Source organism: Spea bombifrons, chromosome 2, assembly GCF_027358695.1.
Source record: "Spea bombifrons isolate aSpeBom1 chromosome 2, aSpeBom1.2.pri, whole genome shotgun sequence".
NCBI lineage: Eukaryota > Metazoa > Chordata > Amphibia > Anura > Pelobatidae > Spea > Spea bombifrons.
The window spans coordinates 17,338,844-17,358,670 of record NC_071088.1 but is presented as its reverse complement, the minus strand read 5'-3'; the positions used below and the strand labels follow the sequence as shown (position 1 = coordinate 17,358,670).

The window sequence follows — 19,827 nt, the reverse complement described above, 5'->3', positions numbered from 1 at the left end:
CCTACGTTCAAGCAGGTGCATTAGCCATGTAGTAGGAGAGCCGGTTTCAGACGCTTCCTGAGGTTGTTCTAAAAACTTAGTTTCTAGCTATGCTGACGGTATGTTCTGTGGAATCTACTGATATATAATGGCTATGTGGATTTCTGTAAAAGCCATGTAGCTGTAACTTCTGCTGGGTAGAATCTGAAGGAGCTGGTGCCAGGCTACATGATGAGAATTTACCCATCAAGCCTGTGAATCGGAGGCTGGAGAGATAATCTGGGAGAAAACCTGAGCATTAGCGGAAGTAACTTTCCCCCTGTTGAGCACATGCTTTGTGCAAATCAGGCTCCTCTGTAAAGAGGGGAGATTTGATAGAAACCTTTAAATGTGTAAAGAGGTTATCTAAAACTACTTTCTCAGATTCTTGTGTAATGGCTTTTTACTTGACTAGATGGACCAACAGGCTCTTATTTTGGCATTGGATGTGTTCAACTAGTGCAAACATAAACTGAACTATTGCTATGCATTAACTAATATAGGTGGGTTAATATATAATTTATTCTGTTCATCTTAATAGGCATTAATGAAGACTATTCCCCCCTAATCTCCAAACTGAAGCTGCTAACATGGCATAGTGGCTAGGCTTGCTGATCAAAGGTGTAGAGACAAACATATGACTAGCCTTTAAGCACAAAATTACTAAATGTACCGTATTTATCGGCGTATAACACGCACTTTTTTAACTAAAATTTGAAGCTGAAATCCTACCTGCGTGTTATACGCCGATAAATTCTAGAGGCTTTGGAGTGAAGGGTTTGAGTATCTGGTAAAAATGTGATTGTACCACCCACACTTGTATAAATTTTATATATATCTTTTTCTATTGGGGGTGATCCTGTAACGAATACATTAAAGTTGCTAAGACCTAGTGAGCTAGGGTTTGTGTCTTGTGGGTTTTACATGCTCTTCTTGTGCTTAGGACATGGACTATACGGTGGTGGTTTTGCTTGAACAAAATGTCAATGGACAATGGGACGCTTATCATAAAGAGAAACTGAGATGCCCCTTAACTAATGGTAAATATTTTAGAAATCTCTTTCCCGATGTATAATAGATGTTTTAGTGCTTCACCAGCTATAACTGGCCAGATCATAACCTACTGCTTCTGACATTTTTCTAGGTGTGGTGATGGATGCCCCAAGCCCCAGTGTCTGCATAAATGTCCAGAGGGCAGACCGGCTTCCTTGTGCTGGTCCTTCGCAATCTCGAGAGCTCTGCGAGAAAACTGGTTGTTGCTACGATCAAAGTGATCCAAGGACTCCGTGCTATTATGGAGACAAAAGTGCGTACATGGGGCTGTAGTAAATTATGTACAGAGGAATGTGTGGCCCAAGCTTAAAATGTTCCTTAGACTATTACAAAAATATGCAATATGAACGAACGTATAAAAGACTTGTCACTGCTATTGGAATAAACCAATAGCAGAACAAAGATGCAATGGACAAAAATAAGGCTGATGACATTAAAGCCAACAGCCATACTGGCTGGGGTGGTGATACTGTAGGGCAGATGGTTTGGTAGGCTTTCACTTCATAGTGTTTTTCCTCGCTGCCATGTATTGCTGTACAAGCCTGGCTGCACATTGCTCAGGGTATTGTGCACTCGTCCACCATTTCTCTAAATTACATGAGGTACCAGCAAAAGAACAGCAGGCGATTGATTGTGGACAAATTGGCTGTGCCCTCAATGTATATTAATTGAAGTGTGTAGATTTAATGTATAGCTTTTATTATACTGGATATTAAACTTTTAGTTCCCAACTTTTCCTTAAATTTGTAACCAGCACAGACTATTAATGCTTAAATGTCTTGCAGTTACTGCTAGCTGCACCATGGATGGACAACTGTCTGTTGCTGTATCGAGGGATGCTACGTTACCGCCATTGATCCTGAGCACTGTCCGGCTTCTAAGAGGTCAAGGTGCTGGCTGCACCCCAGTAGCTCAAAATGATGTGTTCCTCCTGTTCATGTTCCCACTGTCAACCTGTGGTACCACTGTTGCTGTAAGTTGAGACTTGAGTATATGTATATATTATACAATAAATACTGTTATCCATAAAATGTAAGCATGGCTTTTCTCTCCAACAGGAAAATGGTGCATTTATGGTGTATGAAAATGATCTGGTGGCAGAGAAGGATATTAGGAGTTGGCGTGGTGCATCAATTTCCCGTGATAGCACCTTCAGGTATTTATTGTATTCATGGGTTTTGTTAAAATCTATGTAACAGTGTAAATCAAGCATATATACCATTGTTAATCCGGCAGTGTTCCACCATCACTACTCTGGCTTAACAATTCTGTTTACAGTACCTCCTTTGACTACCATACTAACATAGCTGTCTAAATATGATGCAGCATAAGATACTTCTTTGGTGTCACTGAAGGATAATGGCAATGCAGGCAACTGGGCATCTAGGACAATTTTTCCTTAAAAATGCATTTCTCCCATCTAATTTGAGGGGTGGTGGCTCTTTCCCCTCCAAAACTACCCTGTGCAAACAAGCACTGCCTTCCATGAAAGGTGTGGGGCATCTGACAAGTGCACCAGTCTCATTAAGGCAACAATGGTCTAACGTATGCTTCTGTGCATTGGCTCTGAACAAACTCTATTGTTACAGACTGCACATCCGCTGTAGTGTTTCGGCCAGTGACCATCTACCAATCAGCGCAGAAGTCTTCACGCTTCCTCCACCATCCCCAGCTTCAAGCCAAGGTCCTGTCTCACTGGAAATGAGAATTGCTACAGGTAATGTCCATTTCTGATGTACAATCTTGTTGTCTTGTAAATCCTTGTAACAATCCACCTGTACCTCTTAGATTCAAGTTATGGTCAGTACTATGGAGATGGAGACTATCCCATAGTGAAAGTGCTGAGGGATCCACTGTTTGTTGAAGTTCGTATTCTAAACAGAAATGACCCAGCTCTAACACTTGTACTGAACCAGTGTTGGGCAACTACATCAAGCAACCCCCTTCTTGAGCTACAGTGGCCCATTTTGGTGGATAGGTGAGTCCAACTTCATATACTGGAGCCTTTCATACTCTTTAGGCTGAACTACTTCAAATCCCATTCTGCCTTTTAGGTGTCCGTTCGATGGTGACAATTACGTAACTCAGTTGGTATCTATTGAGGGTTCTGCCAGGCTGGACTTTCCTTCGCATTATCAAAGATTCATTGTGAATACTTTTGTGTTTGTGGACTCTATGAGCCAGCAATCTCTTGGTGGACTGGTAAGTTGGACATTAGGGCATCTGACATCTCTACTATACAACAACAAATTTGGGGTGGGGGTAACGTATTGTATGTAGTCCTTGAGATGCATGTTTCCACAGAGCATCATACTGGCTTTTCTGAGCTGCAGAAGTTTATTTGTTGGCCCTAGTCTACAACAAAAAATCCTTGTTGGATGACACTTGGCAGAGGAGTTCATGGATGATCCAGGGCAAAAATAGCTTACTTGTGGCGTATTCATTACAGGTATACTTTCACTGCAGTGCTTCCCTGTGCCTCCCATCATCTTTTGACAGTTGCCTAGCTGCTTGTAGATCTCCTAGACGTAAGTGCTTGCTAAATACATATTTATGGAATGGGAATGACGCCTTGTACTGTAACTTGCAATACTCATTGCTGCCTTTTTTTCCCCCCAGGGAAAAGAGCCTCTCCAAATGGTGACTTAGAAGTAAAATCAGTCTTGGTGACATCAAAAGGACCAGTGGATTTCCATACTGACAACACTGATATGTCTATTAAAGGTATTTCTCTCTGCCTGGCAGCTCTGATAGTATACATGTGCCCTGTGTATTTAAGCTGAATGCTTCCTTCTCAACCTCAAAGGAGGCTAAAAGTACCAGAAATCAGAAGGGGGGGCTGCCTTCTACCTATAACTAATATATGTATTCTGGTGCTATAGCTTTGCCTCTGTGATCAGTGGAAAATGCCTTTCATTACTGGCTTTGTTTAAAGGGCTTAATTCACAACATGTAGTTGCAGTGGTTAATAAATTAAACCTCCTGATATTCAAGCTCTCCAATAAAGCTCACTTTGAATCCCTTTTGTTCTACAGATGTTGATCACTTCACTCACACGATGGACTGGACAAGAGTGGTTGTTGCTGTCTTGGTAGGAACTGCTGTAGCGCTGGTCTTGGTCTTATTATGGAAGAATCACAAAAAAGCTTATACAATCAAAGTGTAACTAAAGCACAAATAAACCCTGTTTTTTGTACTGGTGTGAACTGGCTTCTTGGTTAAAAGGTCTGATGGTTAGTAGATCCTTCAAAGACCACTGCCCCAATCGACACTGTAGGCATTATTTATTCAGTCTACTGGGGTTGTTGAACTTGATGTCTATGAAACGGTGGTGACCTTGGTGGGGGGTTTTGTATTATAAATAATCTGACCTGGAAGCTCTGTCCAGTTTCTGGCTGGGTACACTAGCTATGCAGCTTATGACTGTAGAGCAATGCTGTATTGCATGCTGGTTTATGAGGGGAGGAGGACACAGTTGAGGGTCAACATTCTCAAGTTGGGAGCTTCTATGTGAACTGACGGTTTAAAAAAAAAAAAAAAAAAGCTTTGCAGTTTGTAGTGGCCTGCTGTATACAGGACCCTAAACAGGGCTAGACTCCTTCAGCTAGGAATTAAAACCAGCCCCATATTACATGCCATTTTTGGTCACACTGTACACCTAGTACAAGGGACAACTTGCACTTTTAAAGTATATTTGGAAAAACACATGATTCATATGAGTCTCTAACCACTGACACATGACACGTGGGCTGGAGACAAACGGCACCAGCATGACTAGTATAATGCAAAAAGTATGAAATGAACAGTTTTCAAGTGTGTATACAGCTAAAAATAATTGGCAAGTCTATTTAAATGTTATGGTGTTGAAGTGGCTGTGTGTTTCTATGGTGTGGGAGGGGCTGTATGTGTTAGTGTAGAGCTGCCCAACATCCTCATTCATTCAAATAACCAACCACAATCATATCCATCCCCTACCATTATCACAATACTTCCAACACAAATTGCCCAGTGTGTGTGCACTTTACAAGCTGCATGTGTCCCTTGCCCCCCCCCCACCAAGCAGCCTCCCTGTGCCATCTTTGCCCCCCAACTTGGCAGTGTTCCCAGATTGTGCTGTCTTTGCCACATTGTTAACTTCTACATTTAACACACGCACATGTATAATTTCATTCAAACGTGCTTTCATACATACATTGCACAAGTGCAGGGAGTAACATACATAAAAAAAAAAACAAAAAAAAAACATTTCATTCAAAGTAACACACCAAAATTGGATGAAATTCAATTATATATGATTAACAGCAATCACACTCTTATCATGCCCAGGTTCTAGCATGTACTGGCAATCCTATTAATATTGTTAGAATTTATTTTGGTTTGTTACTTTTTAATTACGTGGATAACACAGCAAAATTGGACCAAAAATTGCTATTATACATATAATAGCAATCACTCTTATCATGCCCTGGCAGCTAGTACATGCTGGAACCTGGTCATAATAGGAGTGTGATTACAGCCTCCCTATGCCATGGCGCACACACACACACACACACACACACACACACGGGATGTGATGGGAGTTATGATGTACTTTAGAGCATAACTCCCATAATTATATAATGAACAAGACATTGCCAATGGCACAGGCTACATCATAACACCGATCACTCACTAATCTACACTTACTAATCCACTCACTGGATGTTTTCTTACCTCTCCTGTCACGGTTGCTTTAACCACTACAGCTCCTTTTCCTCCTCCTTTGTTCTTCTTGGCTCATCTGTGTCCTTCCAGTGCAGTGAAGGCGGTTGCCGCACATGTCGCAAGGGAGCAGGATCCGCGGTCTGCATTAATAGAACTCCCGCTGCCAACAATGCTGTAAAGATGGTCCCATAATTTTTTGCTTTTACCTAAAAAGCCAACACAGTTTAGCGAAGGCCTCAGAAAATCAAAAATTTTCATTCTGAAATGAAGTGTTTTGGCTGATCCCATAAATCTCATAAATACATTACAAGTAGAAACCACATTGTAGCTTCTGCTTCTCAAATGTTCCATTACATACTGAATATTGAATAGAAATTCTGCATTACTGTAATCTAAGTCCATTATATACAATCTTTAAGCATGTCCTATTCCCCTCAGAGAAGTATGTATTTAGTTTCTAACAAATTTTAGGATAATTAAAATTATCAACCCAAAAAATATCAACCTAGTTTCACATGCAGACAGACCCCAGGCATAACCTCCTCCGTTTATCCTATCCTTCCCGGCAGAGTATATAGCCCTCCAAATAGAAAAGCCAATTATAAATGTCACCCTTCTATATTTCGTATCATACTGTTTGTTTGCGTCTACCAACTCCAAATCCCCTATTTCCCCGCTTAAATGTCATGTATCCGTAAGCAGTATTTAATGTAAATGGTGAGAAACAAGGTTTCATTATTATTTAATTCGGGCAATCGGGGTTCAATACTCCATTACTCCAAGGGCCAGTGGGTGAGGTGAGAGAGTCGTATCTGCTAAGCGGGACTGTACAGCACAGCCTCCATAACAAACATACTCTGCGTCCTTCACCCTCCAAATGTGGCGCAGGGATATGACCATTCCGCAGAACTTTTGGAACTTTCCCGGGGATTGCAGAGTGAAGCATCGCTTCTCCGGGTCACGACCCGAATCCTCCGGATCATGTGGTCTTGACACGCCCCCGCCCATTTTCCCTATAAATGGGGGTGTTTCCTGCAGCCGTCGGCAGGAACGCCCCCGACGTCAGCTGGAACTCCCACTGACGTCCACGGGAATGCCCCCGACGTCAATGGGAATGCCCCTGACATCAGTGGGGCCTCCCACTTACGTCACGGGGCTGCCGCTGATGTCAATGGGCATTCCTGGCAAGGGAAGGCTCCGGGTAGCCACAGCCCAGAAGTTCCCAGGTATGGATATGACATCATATACCAACACTCAACTTACACAAGGGCAGTGGTGGAAGTGAGCGGAGGAGAGATCCTCACCCAGCCACAATACCTCTGTGAGCATTATACATGTACTGAAGAATGATTTAATTAAACTCCCCAATGCCACCTGCTGCTTCCCTCATGTTAAACATGATGTGTAAACAGCCCACACTCAAGGCTAAACCCCTGTCACACTCACTCAAGGCTAAACCCCTGTCACACTGAAGGCTAAACCCCTGTCACACACACTCACCCCTGTCACACTCACAAGCGCATTAGAACGCTAACATAAAATGACCAGTAGGGGGCGCACATCTCTTTTTCATATGCTTTACCTTCTCCCGGAAATTAGACTCCCAGACTGCACCTCGTTTCCGTTGCTCCGCCTCCTGTCTCTCTCCCCGTGTCCGCAGCTGCAGGGACGGATTAATCATGGCAGCCTCCAAGCCCGTGGAGCCTCAAGGCGGACACGGGATCCCCCACTGGAAGGTGGCTTTGGCCGTAGGGGCCCCGCTGCTGCTGGGAGCCGGGGCGTTCTATCTGTGGAGACGGCGCAGCACGTCCAAGAGGGACAGTCAGAGGATAACACCCGAAGGCAGGGCCAGCCCTGTGCCGAGTGGAAGCAGCCCCAACCAGGAGTCCGGGACTCCACAGGAATTGGTGAGAGAGGGTCGGTGATAATAAGAAAGAAGGGGGCAAAACACGAGTGGAGTGGCAGGAGGACGCAGCCTGGGCAGTGTTTGGATATGTGGGGATTAGTGCAGATCTATGGAGCTGCCGTGCAGGGTGAGGAGAATGACCGTAGGGGGGCAGGACACAGCTGGTGGGTGTGTTGGGTTAATGAATGAATTTGAAGGGCAGGGAGGGTCACGGCTGGGCTGTCAGGCCATGGAGCATCGTGAATGGTGGCGTTTGGCAGCCTGGGAACAGACAGGGTGATAGGAGGTAAATGTTTTGGTAGATTGTCCTGTAATGCTGTCAGGTCATTTAGGGCTCGATACCTGGATTTGTAGTCACATGGTATGTGATGGGTCGTTTTAGTGTTAAATGCTAAAGTCACGTGGGTTAAGGGTAAAGTTAGTGATTTTTGTTTTCCTTTTACTATACAGTTTAGTGTAGATCTGGTGGTGTTGCGATGGCGCGGTGTTGCTGGCATTAATGATATGTTGCCGTATATATGTGGAAAGGAGGCTGTAGCTTTGGCGCGTACGGAATGTGAGTAGGAATGTTTTTACTGGACTTCCTCTACCGTGTATGACCCGTGAATGAAGGGAGAGATTTTATAAAACAAAAACACGGACTTTTGGTGTAAAATGCCAATGATATCAATCCAGTTAGACAACCCTGTAGAGGACGAAAAATGGCAAAGATGTTGTGTGGCACGCCGCTCCCTGGAACTAAGAAAACACGTAGCAAAAAAGCAATAAGATTTGTCTCCAGTATTGTCCCAATGGGGGTAAGGATTCATTGTTGACTATTGAATGATGACTTGTGACACATGTTTAACACGTTTGTGAGCTTCAGTAACTTCCAAGAAGAGGGAATTAACATTTAAGTGATGAACATGTTACAATCCATTTACATTTCGCAAGGTATACAAGGATGACTGTGTCTTGGCACCTTTTGGATTCTGACATATATACTTGTACAGTGTTGGTATGTGGAGGGCTGTAACCAGTCTGGCACCTTGGACTAGTAATAGTCCACCTCTGACTACACGGCCACTTTAAGATACCTGCAGCACAGCGTTAGCCTGTCTGTCATCCGTTTCCATGACATTACCTATCTTAGTTCTCCAGCTTCTATCTTGTTCTCTCATTTTTTGCTACCTTCTTTGCTTCATCCCCCTTGCATTCATCCCTTTTTGATTTGACTTGTAGTCGCTTCTTAGTAAATGTCTGCCTGACCCGAAAGTCCCCATTTTCTAAAGCAAGACCTGATCGTGGTGAAAGCAGAATCGCAGTAGTGTTGTTAATTTGATGAGATGGGTTGCCAACGATTGTCTATATGCCAAACATCCCTATAAACTCACAGAGGGTATTAATATTGCATAATCCAGGGAGAGGCGTTGATTGTGATAAGTGCAGATTGTTTTATCAGCGTTTGTTCTGAAGCCAATGGATTTTACCAAAAGAGAACATTCAATCGTATTTCTCGTTCTCACTTTGTAAAATGTTACTGCTTGTCCGTAAAGAGACATTACTTTTATTTTTCCCTGGTAGCACGGTAGAGATAGAGGCTTTGCCGCCTGAGGTACGGGACTTAAAACGGCTGCTCTCCTTCTTAGCACTCAGGCATACATCATTTTCCAGGATTCTTACCATCATGTCATGTTCCCAGCCTTCTGGCACAAGAATTTTCACCAAAATTATGGCTTCAGTAGCAGCCTTCCTCATGAAGAAATGGATCTGCCGAAGTCGTCGTGCAATTGGCTTGTGAAAACACCACTCTTTCTACCGTGGAAGATCTGGGATGCATCGTCAACTGGAGGAAGTCCTGTTTTGTACCTTCCACGAGGATTTGTTCCTTGGGCTTATCCTATATTGACATGGTTTTGTTCCAGAAGAAGTGGAGAAGTTGGTCTTTCTCACCTACTGGTGAAAAAAACATCCCCAGGGATTGTTCTGCAGAGCCAGGTCACTTGCTGTATTATCATACAAAACCTCTTCAGACATTTCGCCTAGAAGATGGGCCAAGAAGCTCTCCTCCCTAGAAAATAATTTAATTCACCTACAAACCAAGCTTTCCCTAAATTGATCAGGTCAAGGCTTACATGAGGCAGATGTTGGCTGGTACCTCACTGGTGATTTATTACGGCATACACCAATGCATACGGTTGGGGGGCCACTCAGATGTCTTCAGCATCCAGTGGACGTGTCTTTCTTCTGAATTAGAGAATTCTAGGGGATGGAAAAAGCCTTAAAGCATTGGAACCACCTGATTTAGCATCTGCCAGAAAGGATTCAGTTCATTTTGTTTATAAGGTCCACTCAGCTTTCCACCAAAGCTAAGAGGTTCTTCTACCTGTCGTTTGTGAGGATTCTCAGTTAGGTGAAAGCAATATCCTTATCCTTCATACTTTTTATCTGAAGAAATGTCTCTACTTTTCAAACAGATCTCTGTAAAATATACTCTAGTTTTATCTCGTATGTAAATCTGAAGAAAGCCTAGGAAACGTCTATCTGTTCGATGTATTCTTCAAGCAATGGGAACCTGTTATTCCAGCACAAATCTGCAAGTTCATTTAATTAGCACTGTAGCCACTTCCTGGGCCAAAAGACTTCATACTCTGGACCGGCCAGCTGGAAGAGCTTACACACCTTCTCTAGACACCACTCGGTGGATGTTGATTCTGCCAGTGATGCCACTTATGGGCACAAGACCTTGTACCAAACATTGACTATAAATTGTAAGCTGTAGAGCATTAAAACTAATATGTTTGTTATGCTTTTTATATTAGCCATCTGTACTCTTATATGCGTAGAACTTGTATGGCAAGATACGCTTTTATCATTCTCATTGGGTTTTATTGTTGGCCCACTATTACACGTGTCCTAGTAAGACAATGACCATGAGATGTCCCTGGGATGGATGTTGAACATTAAAGAATGCAACAAGAGTCCCTAGTCAGTGATTTTAATAATTTACTGCACGCGCCTATTATATTTAGAATTTACCTTTACTTACAAAATATAAATTGTGCAAGACCCAGATACAGGATTATGCAGGACCCCCAATGTTTCTGTAATCCCTATTTTATGAGGTTACTATGCAATGATTCAGATTAAAAGATCATGACTAGTGCTGTGCCCTCAAGTAAACCTGACAAATGAATCCAGTGTTGATGTTGTATGCTTCAGTGATTAACTCCGATGGTAAACCCATTAGTCCGTTTGGCCTTTGGAAGCTACTCATTTTTCTTTCATGCACTCAGGTGTTGGCTTTGACTCGGGGTGCAGTGATTGTAGGGATCGCTCATAATGAGCTGGGTTATACTTTGTCCTTCAGTAAATATAAGAATTGCTCGCAGGCTGGTCATTAAAAGTGAATTTGGCTGATTGATAAATCTTCTGAAGATACATCGTGTTTAGCCGTGTGAATGTGCTTCATATTGTTGTTTCAATTGGGAGCTTGACTGGTAAAAATGGCCGCTTCTGGTGATTCCAGTATTGAATCCGGTATTGAGAGCGATGCAGTAATAATGTGTAAAGAAAGCATGCGGCTGAAGAGATGTAACGCACAAGGGTTAAAATGTGTTAAAAGACAGGGAATGTCCAAGTGGAGCGGGCTGGGTGTATTTTGCCTCCTTGAGGCGCTTTGGCTCTGCCATGTGTGAGTGAGTGTGAGTATGGATCTTCTGTAGCACGTTTCGTTAATGAGAGTTGGACAGACGTGATGTCCTAGTAGTTTGTATTGCTCTGCTGGCTCTCTGTGGTTGTCTTCGCTCTCACTATTCACGTACATAGCTAGTTACATGAAAATGTCTATCAGGATACTGTCTCCATGGGAAACATCATTTAAAATGCATTTAATATGAAAATCTCTTAATATAATCTGTCCTGCTTCTAAAAATAGGCATCAAACGGGTGATTATTCGCATAATTAGGAGAGTGAAACATTGTGTGCCGTTATGAAACGTTCTCTGTAACTGTGTATTTTTCTTTATTTTTATTCAGAGTCCTCTGGAAAGGGCACAAGCCGCAAAGAACAAAGGTAACAAATATTTTAAGGCTGGGAAATATGATCAGGCCATCCAGTGTTACACCGAGGCCATCAGCCTCTGCCCTCCAGAGAAGAAGGTGGATTTGTCTACTTTCTATCAGAACAGAGCGGCCGCCTACGAACAGCAAGTGAGTATGAAATGTTAGCTGGTTAATACATTCACAATTAGAGGGAGGGGCTCTTAGATACATGCTTTTTTGCCTTTTTAATGTTAGTAATTCACTATTGAAAGTATTTTTTTATGGTGTAATAGTTAACATACGTTTCTTACACCTGACTTCATTATTTTGAGAATTATCGTAGAAGTCGTCATTTTGTAGATTTTGTGAATGCGAAGGCTGCGTTAATTCATTTAGCTGCCAAAGAAAAGGAGCCACCCGCGCCCGAGGGCAAAAAAGCACTTGATCCCAAATGAGTTGATCTGCTGTTACAGTAAATGTAATTTATAAACTAGCTTGTGTAACCGCGTGTGACTGTTACTTGCAGCAAACATGGAAAGAGGTTGTGCAAGATTGCACTAAGGCCGTGGAACTGAATCCCAGATACGTTAAAGCTCTTTTCCGACGGGCCAAGGCCCACGAAAGACTAGACAACAAGACGGAATGCTTGGAAGGTAAGTAAATTCCTGGAGGGTCAAATATTTTAAGGCTTGTATTTCAAGATTTGCTTTCACCACAATAGAATCTGTACAATTGTCACAAATTTTATTTGGTGTTTTCATCATCTTTTTATAATTTTAGGGTTATTACTTAAGGTGCTAAAGCTGCGTTGCCTTGTTATGGTTAAGACTAATAAAATAATTGTTTAGGACTGAGAATGAATCGGTTACGCTGCATACGCATTTAAATAGTACTTTTTTGCTATTTCTTGTCTCCCCGATACTAGATGTCACAGCTGTCTGCATCCTGGAAGGATTCCAGAACCACAATAGCATGCTGCTTGCAGATAAAGTCTTGAAGCTACTTGGAAAAGAAAAAGCCAAAGAGAAGTACAAGGTATCGTCCGCATGTAAACCAGATGTTTTAATAACAAAGCTAATGTATACACGTCGTACCAGTGTGAGAAATTCATGTAGGGTTTGGGATCTACACAAGTCGTTATATTGTAGTATGTATCTATTTTAGAAGCCGTGAGAAGTTCTCAGGGGTTGTGAATTCCCAGTGAGCCTCAACTAAGGATTTCTAAATATCCCATGCTTGAAACCAACTAATTCACCTGTGTTCAGCTGGGATATCCAGAAATCCAGCTTTGTTTGCATCATCATAGGCCTCAAGTTTGGCCATCAATGAATCTGATAGATATCGGTAAACAACACCACCAAGGTGCTGAGAGTGAAAAAGTAATTTCTCTGATTCAAGGGAAAGGGGTCCTGCTGTCGGTTCTTTGGTTTCAATAAGCTCTCCATAGCTGCAATCATATAATTCATTTCAAATGTCGCTATCTATGGATTCTTTAGCACTAAACCATTATTATAATTCTGAAAAAATAGCTGCTGATTTACAAAATCGAAAGCAGTTTGATTTAAAGCAAAACATGCCAGTAGAAATAAGGCGGTTTTGTAACATTTCCCCTCTCCTCACTATGGCTTCCAGGGGATCAGTTGCAGGGGGGGGTCATCAGAGGGATCCTTCCTATGGTGTCTGCTGTGACTTCTGAACTATTGGGCATTAAATCTTTCATTGTAACTGTGCTCATTCAAGCTGTCAGCTTGGATTCCCTAATGCTGGCTTCTGCTAACAGGAGTGATCAAACAACCCGATCTCCGACTCATTAAACCACTCATTAAACCTGCTTGTGCAAAATACCAGAGTATGTAATAGTAACCGAAGCACAAAGCCACAAGTCTAGAGTAAAACATTTAGCTACACAGCTAAAAACTGTGAAAGGAACATTTTATTTTACATGTTTAGTACAAATCTGTGCCTTTTGTTAATAATGATGCTGTTTTGTTTTGCAGAACAGGGAGCCACTGATGCCTTCGCCCCAGTTCATTAAATCATACTTCAGCTCCTTCACCGATGACATCATCTCCCAACCTCTGCAAGAAGAAAAGTCTGATGAAGATAAAGACAAAGAGGGAGAGACATCAGTGGTAAAAGAGAAGTGAGTGGATTGTTTATCACCTGTGGTTAGAAGATCACAAAGTTAGAAGATTTATGCAAAAAAAACATGTGAAAAATGCTTGTGTGAGAGACCACAATGGAGCTCCAGTAATTCCTTGCATGTGGCCTTACTTTCCAAGGGGTCCCTAACTCTCTTACATAAAATGATACGTCAGAATGCAGAAATTGTGCTTCCTTTAATATGCATGTGAATTTCTGGATTCTGTCAATGGATCAAGAATGTCTCATTAACCTCAATGGGGTTAAAGGCAGAGGAAGTTGTGACTTTTAAATTAATGGTGAATCTCCAGGCTTTGGTGCATTTATAGCAGGTACATCTTGCTCATCAGTGTAAATCAGCTGTATGTTTTGATGACACGTTTTGCCCTCCAGTGAATGGTTAGTAATGTTTTATAATTGTGTGGTCCTCTCCAGATCTGGGTATTTAAAAGCAAAGCAATATATGGAAGAGGAAAACTATGACAAAATAATAAGTGAATGCACCAAGGAGGTGGAAGCCAAAGGAAAATACATGGCTGAAGCTTTACTACTGAGGGCCACGTTCTACCTGCTGATCGGGAACGCAGCTGCTGCCAAACCCGATTTAGATCAGGTTATCAGCATGGAGGAATCCAATGTCAAGGTACAGGCTACCGGAAGCTATTGTTTGGTCATTTGTTGCACTTGAAAGTGAAGTAGTAATAGAATGTGGTGACCAGCGGTCACGTCTCCAACCTTTCAGACCATGAAACGCCATGCTTTCAGCATTTCCTTGTGTTCCTCGGGCAGATCTCGCTGTTTGCATGGCAGGCTTCCAGCTCTAGTCAATGAGGAACTTTCACAAAGAGCATATTGTACATTACATTAGCACCCTGTTACAATCCTCCAATAAGCGACAGAATCAAAGTCCAAGACAAGTCTCCAGGGATTTATGGCAGTGATCCAAAACCTTTATTAGCATGAAGATAAAAAATGAATGTGTGTTTAGGGGATAGACTGGGAAATGGATGTACACCACTCTTCTAAAGTTTGGGGTCACGGCTGTTCATGGAAAACAAGGAAACTTGTAGCTGTAACATAAATGCAAAAGCTTTTCTAATGATCAGTTGGACTTTTAAACTTGGATTAGCGAACACAACGTGCCGTTGGAGCACAGGAGTGAAAAAGAGCCTCTGTACGCATAAGAAGGTATTCCATTACAAATCAGTCATTTACAACATTAACCCTGTTTGTATTTCTGATCCATTTCATGTTATTTCAATGGACAAACTTTTGCTTTTCTTTTAAAAGGAATTTTTTGTGACCCAAAATGGTAGTTTGTTTGAAAACACATGATTTTCTGGAATCACATTTATTATCCACTGCATATATGATGGGGCCCTTGGCTCCTGGACTCATTATGCCAGTGTATGTGGTAAATGTTTATTTCAGTAATTGCGTCCCTGAATAAATAAATGCACATATCTGAAACAGGGAGGCAGGGGACCAAAGGGACAGGAGTTTTATACAACTTACAAACAAAATATTCAGTATATTTAGGTACCGCTTGCTTTGTGATTCGGAATGGCACGATCGTTATAACAACCAGAAATTGTTTTTGTTGGAAAGCAGCTCCGTGCCAATGCCCTCATCAAACGAGGCAGCATGTATATGCAGCAGCAACAGCCTATATTATCAACCCAAGATTTCAACATGGCAGCGGACATTGACCCACAGAATGCCGACGTTTATCACCATAGGGGGCAGGTGAGTTGGCAAAACCATCATAATGACTCTTTTGATCAGTAAGTAGACAACTGTGTTGGGCTGTGTATGTTTTTGCTATTACAGAAAGTCAGTTGTTTCCAAGTAAAATGGTGATTCTAATCTACTAATGTGATTTTAACTTTCCAGAATACAGGGTTCTGTAACATTGAATAGCGTACACAAAACATAGATTCAATCGTTTTATGTTTTTTTTAAGATTTGTCGTTAATAGGAGGGAGAGAAAAGCAATTGATTTCTGAATTTTGTCAGTAAGCAATCTTTCTTGCAGCTGAAAATCCTACTAGACCAAGTGGAGGAAGCAGTAGCAGACTTTGATGAATGTATTCGGCTTCGACCGGACTCGGCTTTGGCTCAGGCACAGAAGTGCTTTGCATTAGTAAGTGTTTTTCTGGGTGAGTGCTAAGCAACTCCGCAGCACCAATGAGATCTTATACCAGATGCATTTTCGGATGGATGTTTTTTTTTCTGTGAAATGATACATTTTTGGTACTGCAGTGATCGATTTTATGGCATTGTAATAACCCCCAAGTCTTAAGATTCTCTTATTTTGGGCTGCCCCCCAACATTCTGCAGATTTACATACGGGATCCAAAAAGTCAAGTATGCGTATTTTGTTTTCCAACTCTCTTCCCTGCTTTCTTTTTTGTAGTATCGTAAAGCATATACGGGTAGCAACCCCTTGCAAATTAAAGCAGCCATGAAAGGGTTTGAAGATGTCATTAAGAAGTTTCCAAAGTGTGCTGAAGGCTATGCGCTCTATGCCCAGGTACGTTCCGTCTAGTATTCTGCAGCTTTCCAGATGTCACATAGTTATACAAGTTGCAATGTGGTTCTCTAAAATATACTGCTGGGGGGGGGTGCCACTGAGGGATGTGCAAGACATACCTGTTAATATGATCCCTGATGTCTTATAGACCCCAAAAGAATCTGTAGCCAAAAAAGGTTTAAAAGTAAATTTATAATTAAGGGGGAGGGAAAAAAAAACTTTGTACATGGGGCATGTTTCTGCAGTGTGCTCCTAACCTGTAGTAGTTTTTTGTGCCAATACATTTTATCTGTATGAATATGCATTAAAACAAAAACCCTGCTTGTCCTTAACCTTAGTTTAAACTCAAATTGATATTTGGGTTAAAAATGCAGAATACCCTTGGTAATGTTGGGGTTAGAGGGTAATGTTACTACATACTGTAGTAAATACTGTATCCAAGATTTTTCTTGATGTTAGTATGTGTTTTTGTGTGTAGGGGTCATTTCATGTTCTGTCTAACTTAATTTGGTAGACTTTTTGGGGGGGGTATGCTTTATTTTTCCCTTGCATCCGTTACAGTCGCTAATCTCACCGAAACTTTTTTTGCAGGCTCTAACAGATCAGCAGCAGTTTGAAAAGGCCGATGAGATGTATGATAAGTGCATAGATCTTGAGCCTGACAATGCCACGACATATGTTCATAAAGGGTAAGTGGTGCTGCTCACGCTGTGCTAGTCGTATCTTGCTGGTTTCAATGGAGAGCTTTCTTTAGTATAATAAACATTTTAAATACGTCTTTGGAGTGTTGTTGGCTCCCGCGTGAGCAGGGCAGAGTACATTATTCCCCTGTCAGCGTATGTCCGTGGCTAACTGTGACCCTTGTTTACTTTCCTGTAGTTTACTTCAACTCCAGTGGAAGCAAGATCTGGAGAAAGGATTAAACCTAATCAGCAAAGCCATTGAAATAGACAACAAATGTGATTTTGCCTACGAAACAATGGGGACGATCGAGGTTCAGAGGTAATCTTTAATTATTGCATGTTTTCTGACATTTTGCCAAACTTGATTGATCCTTTTTCTTGCAAGAAGAGATTTAGGCTAACAAGAAATTATAAATAGAAATAGAGCAGGAGTTTGACACAATATCATATGTATAAGGTGAAGAGAGGAAAAGGTAGAGGTGGGGATAGGACCCTAGTCCCTGCTGAAGGCCATGAATTAGTCACTAGTATCACCAAATATTGAATAATGCATTAAAATATATGGCAGCAGAATCAGAAGAAATGTTACACTTCTCCCCCTCCATAAACATTGCCCTGGCTAACCATTTTCCATGTTAGCTACTCCGCTTCCCTGAGCCAAGGAGATGAATTCATCAGAGGAGGGAATCGATGGATCCTTTTGTGACCGCATGGCGTGTAGCATTTGAGAACAATCTTACATTGGTAGTGTTTACATTGGTAGTGTTGTTGCTTACATTGGTTCTCTTTGTTTCAGGGGGAACCTGGACAAAGCCATTGAAATGTTCAACAAAGCCATTAACCTGGCCAAGTCTGAAATGGAAATGGCCCATCTCTACTCACTATGTGATGCTGCTTACGCTCAGACAGAAGTTGCAAAAAAATACGGATTGAAGCCTCCAACACTTTAAAACGGACTGCTGCAGAAAGGCAAAGAGCAGTAAACTGTGGTCCTGTTAAACGCCACGTGTCCCTTCAAGGAGAGCCATGTGTCCAAGAAGTAGCGATGGTGGAACGTTGTTTTTCTGCTTGTGCTGTTGTCATTCATTCCTTCTGTTAGGTGTATGTGGGATTGTGGGATTGGGTATCTGAATTGTCTGGCCTGTTTCCCTTTGCAACCAGTGTTAGTGGAAATAAGGGAAATAAAGGTATAATTGCATGAGAACAGAAGGGCCCCGTTAGCCATGCAAATAAAACTGCTGAATTTGTTTTTTTCGCTTTTTTTTTTTTTTTCCTGATGGAGAATGAGTGAATATTGTGTGAACATTTTCTTACATTTTATTTGTAATATTCTGATAACTTTTACAGCTTTTTTTCCCCCTTTGATTGAATTTCAGTACTGTAAGTCAGATTTCTCTTGTATATAAATGATCACAAAAGGTTGTTTTCTTTTTTTTTTTTTTTTTTTTTTTTTAGTAGTGAAAAAAACTATTACTTAATTTTTTCCAGCTTCCAAAATAAATATTCAGCATGCGCAGCCTTTATTTCCCCTTTGATTAAAGAGAATTGTAGCGTCTTAGTTGTGGTGTTTTAATTAACCATGTTTCATATAGACTCCCGTTCGTTTTTTCTCCCCCAGTGCAGATTTGTGTATTTGGACACAAGCTTTGCTGAAAATACTGGGTTCAGAATGTAATATTGTAAATTTATTGTGAAAATCTCCTGCGAGGAAAATATAGCCTCCATGGAACCCGTATACTGGCAGTTTTCTTCGTGTAAATTATTTTTCAGTATGAGCTTCATCGTTTATCTCTTTTGTAATAATAATACTTTTCCCCTCCATTTCAAGTGACTCCTGTTCTTAATTTTTTAGAGATATCAGAAAATGCGTTTAGACACCAACATGTTATCACAACCCTTAAACTCTTTTAAAGATAAAATATTCGACAATTTTAATTTATAGCGAGTTTTAAATAAAACCTCTCGTTAAGAGAAGTTCAGAAGTCAATGTAAAGATTGAGCCTCCGCATGGTTTTTTGTTTTTTTTATTCCTGGTTTATTAAATTGCTCTGCATTTTTGAAAGATTAAGTAACGAGTGGCCTTGGATCAAAAAAGGGAAGAAAAACACATGAAATAAAGCTGAATCTGATCGACTGTAAAAGGAGAGTAACTGAGCATAAGCGAACTGTACCAAGAAAATAATGAAAGTACAGTATTCAAAAGCCATGTTCAGGTATATAAATAACATCGCTCTTTGATCATCACTAAAATCCTCTCTTGGTTAAAGCTGGGTCATCAGAGGCAGTCGTCCATCTGTTATCGTGACCAAAGTCGCAATCATCAACAGCTAGTGAGAGGCTGAGCGGCGCATCAGAAAATAGTCTACCGCCTGTAGCAGCCACCATGATGGCCTGAACAAGCCTTAGTGTGCCTTTATATCTAGGAAATAAAGGACAGTGGGTGGTCCCTAAACCCATTGAAAACAATGCATTTTGAGCCCGTACATGTACGGGCTTTGTCATTAAGGGGTTAAAACTTGTTTTTCCTGTCTATGATACTAGTAATAACAGTCATGGTGATGACCTCAAGGGCTACCATCTCCTCTGTTACCTCAACTAATGTCTGTCAGTGTGATGACATCTTAAATCATCATCCATTATGTTACATTGCTTTATATCATCCGCCACATTGGTCGTTACCTATAAGATATATAGAAATATCGCACTAAGCACAGAGATGCTTTGAGTAACATTTTATGAATATAAAACAGATTTGTCTGCTACTA

At 41.3% G+C, this 19,827-nt stretch overlaps 2 protein-coding genes across 3 annotated transcripts; both read left to right on the top strand.

Moving 5' to 3' along the window:
• The first annotated feature begins 1,170 nt into the window (after positions 1-1,170).
• On the top strand, positions 1,171-7,452 carry LOC128473580 (zona pellucida sperm-binding protein 4-like). The gene is made up of 11 exons (XM_053455836.1): positions 1,171-1,324; positions 1,857-2,044; positions 2,130-2,227; positions 2,661-2,788; positions 2,860-3,049; positions 3,126-3,273; positions 3,521-3,599; positions 3,691-3,795; positions 4,107-4,162; positions 6,814-6,976; positions 7,436-7,452. Exons 1-11 carry the CDS (start codon positions 1,171-1,173, stop codon positions 7,450-7,452), a joined length of 1,326 nt encoding a protein of 441 aa, XP_053311811.1.
• Positions 7,401-18,308, top strand: TOMM70 (translocase of outer mitochondrial membrane 70). 2 transcript variants are annotated; one of them, XM_053456941.1, is made up of 12 exons: positions 7,401-7,682; positions 11,699-11,872; positions 12,231-12,357; positions 12,630-12,739; positions 13,702-13,847; positions 14,282-14,489; positions 15,458-15,592; positions 15,882-15,989; positions 16,263-16,379; positions 16,971-17,068; positions 17,259-17,381; positions 17,859-18,308. In XM_053456941.1, exons 1-12 carry the CDS (start codon positions 7,455-7,457, stop codon positions 18,010-18,012), a joined length of 1,728 nt encoding a protein of 575 aa, XP_053312916.1. In that variant the 5' UTR covers positions 7,401-7,454; the 3' UTR covers positions 18,013-18,308. The 2 variants fall into 2 exon arrangements, with proteins under 2 accessions (XP_053312916.1, XP_053312915.1); XM_053456940.1 differs by having other exon boundaries at positions 15,455-15,592.
• The last annotated feature ends 1,519 nt before the right edge of the window (positions 18,309-19,827 follow it).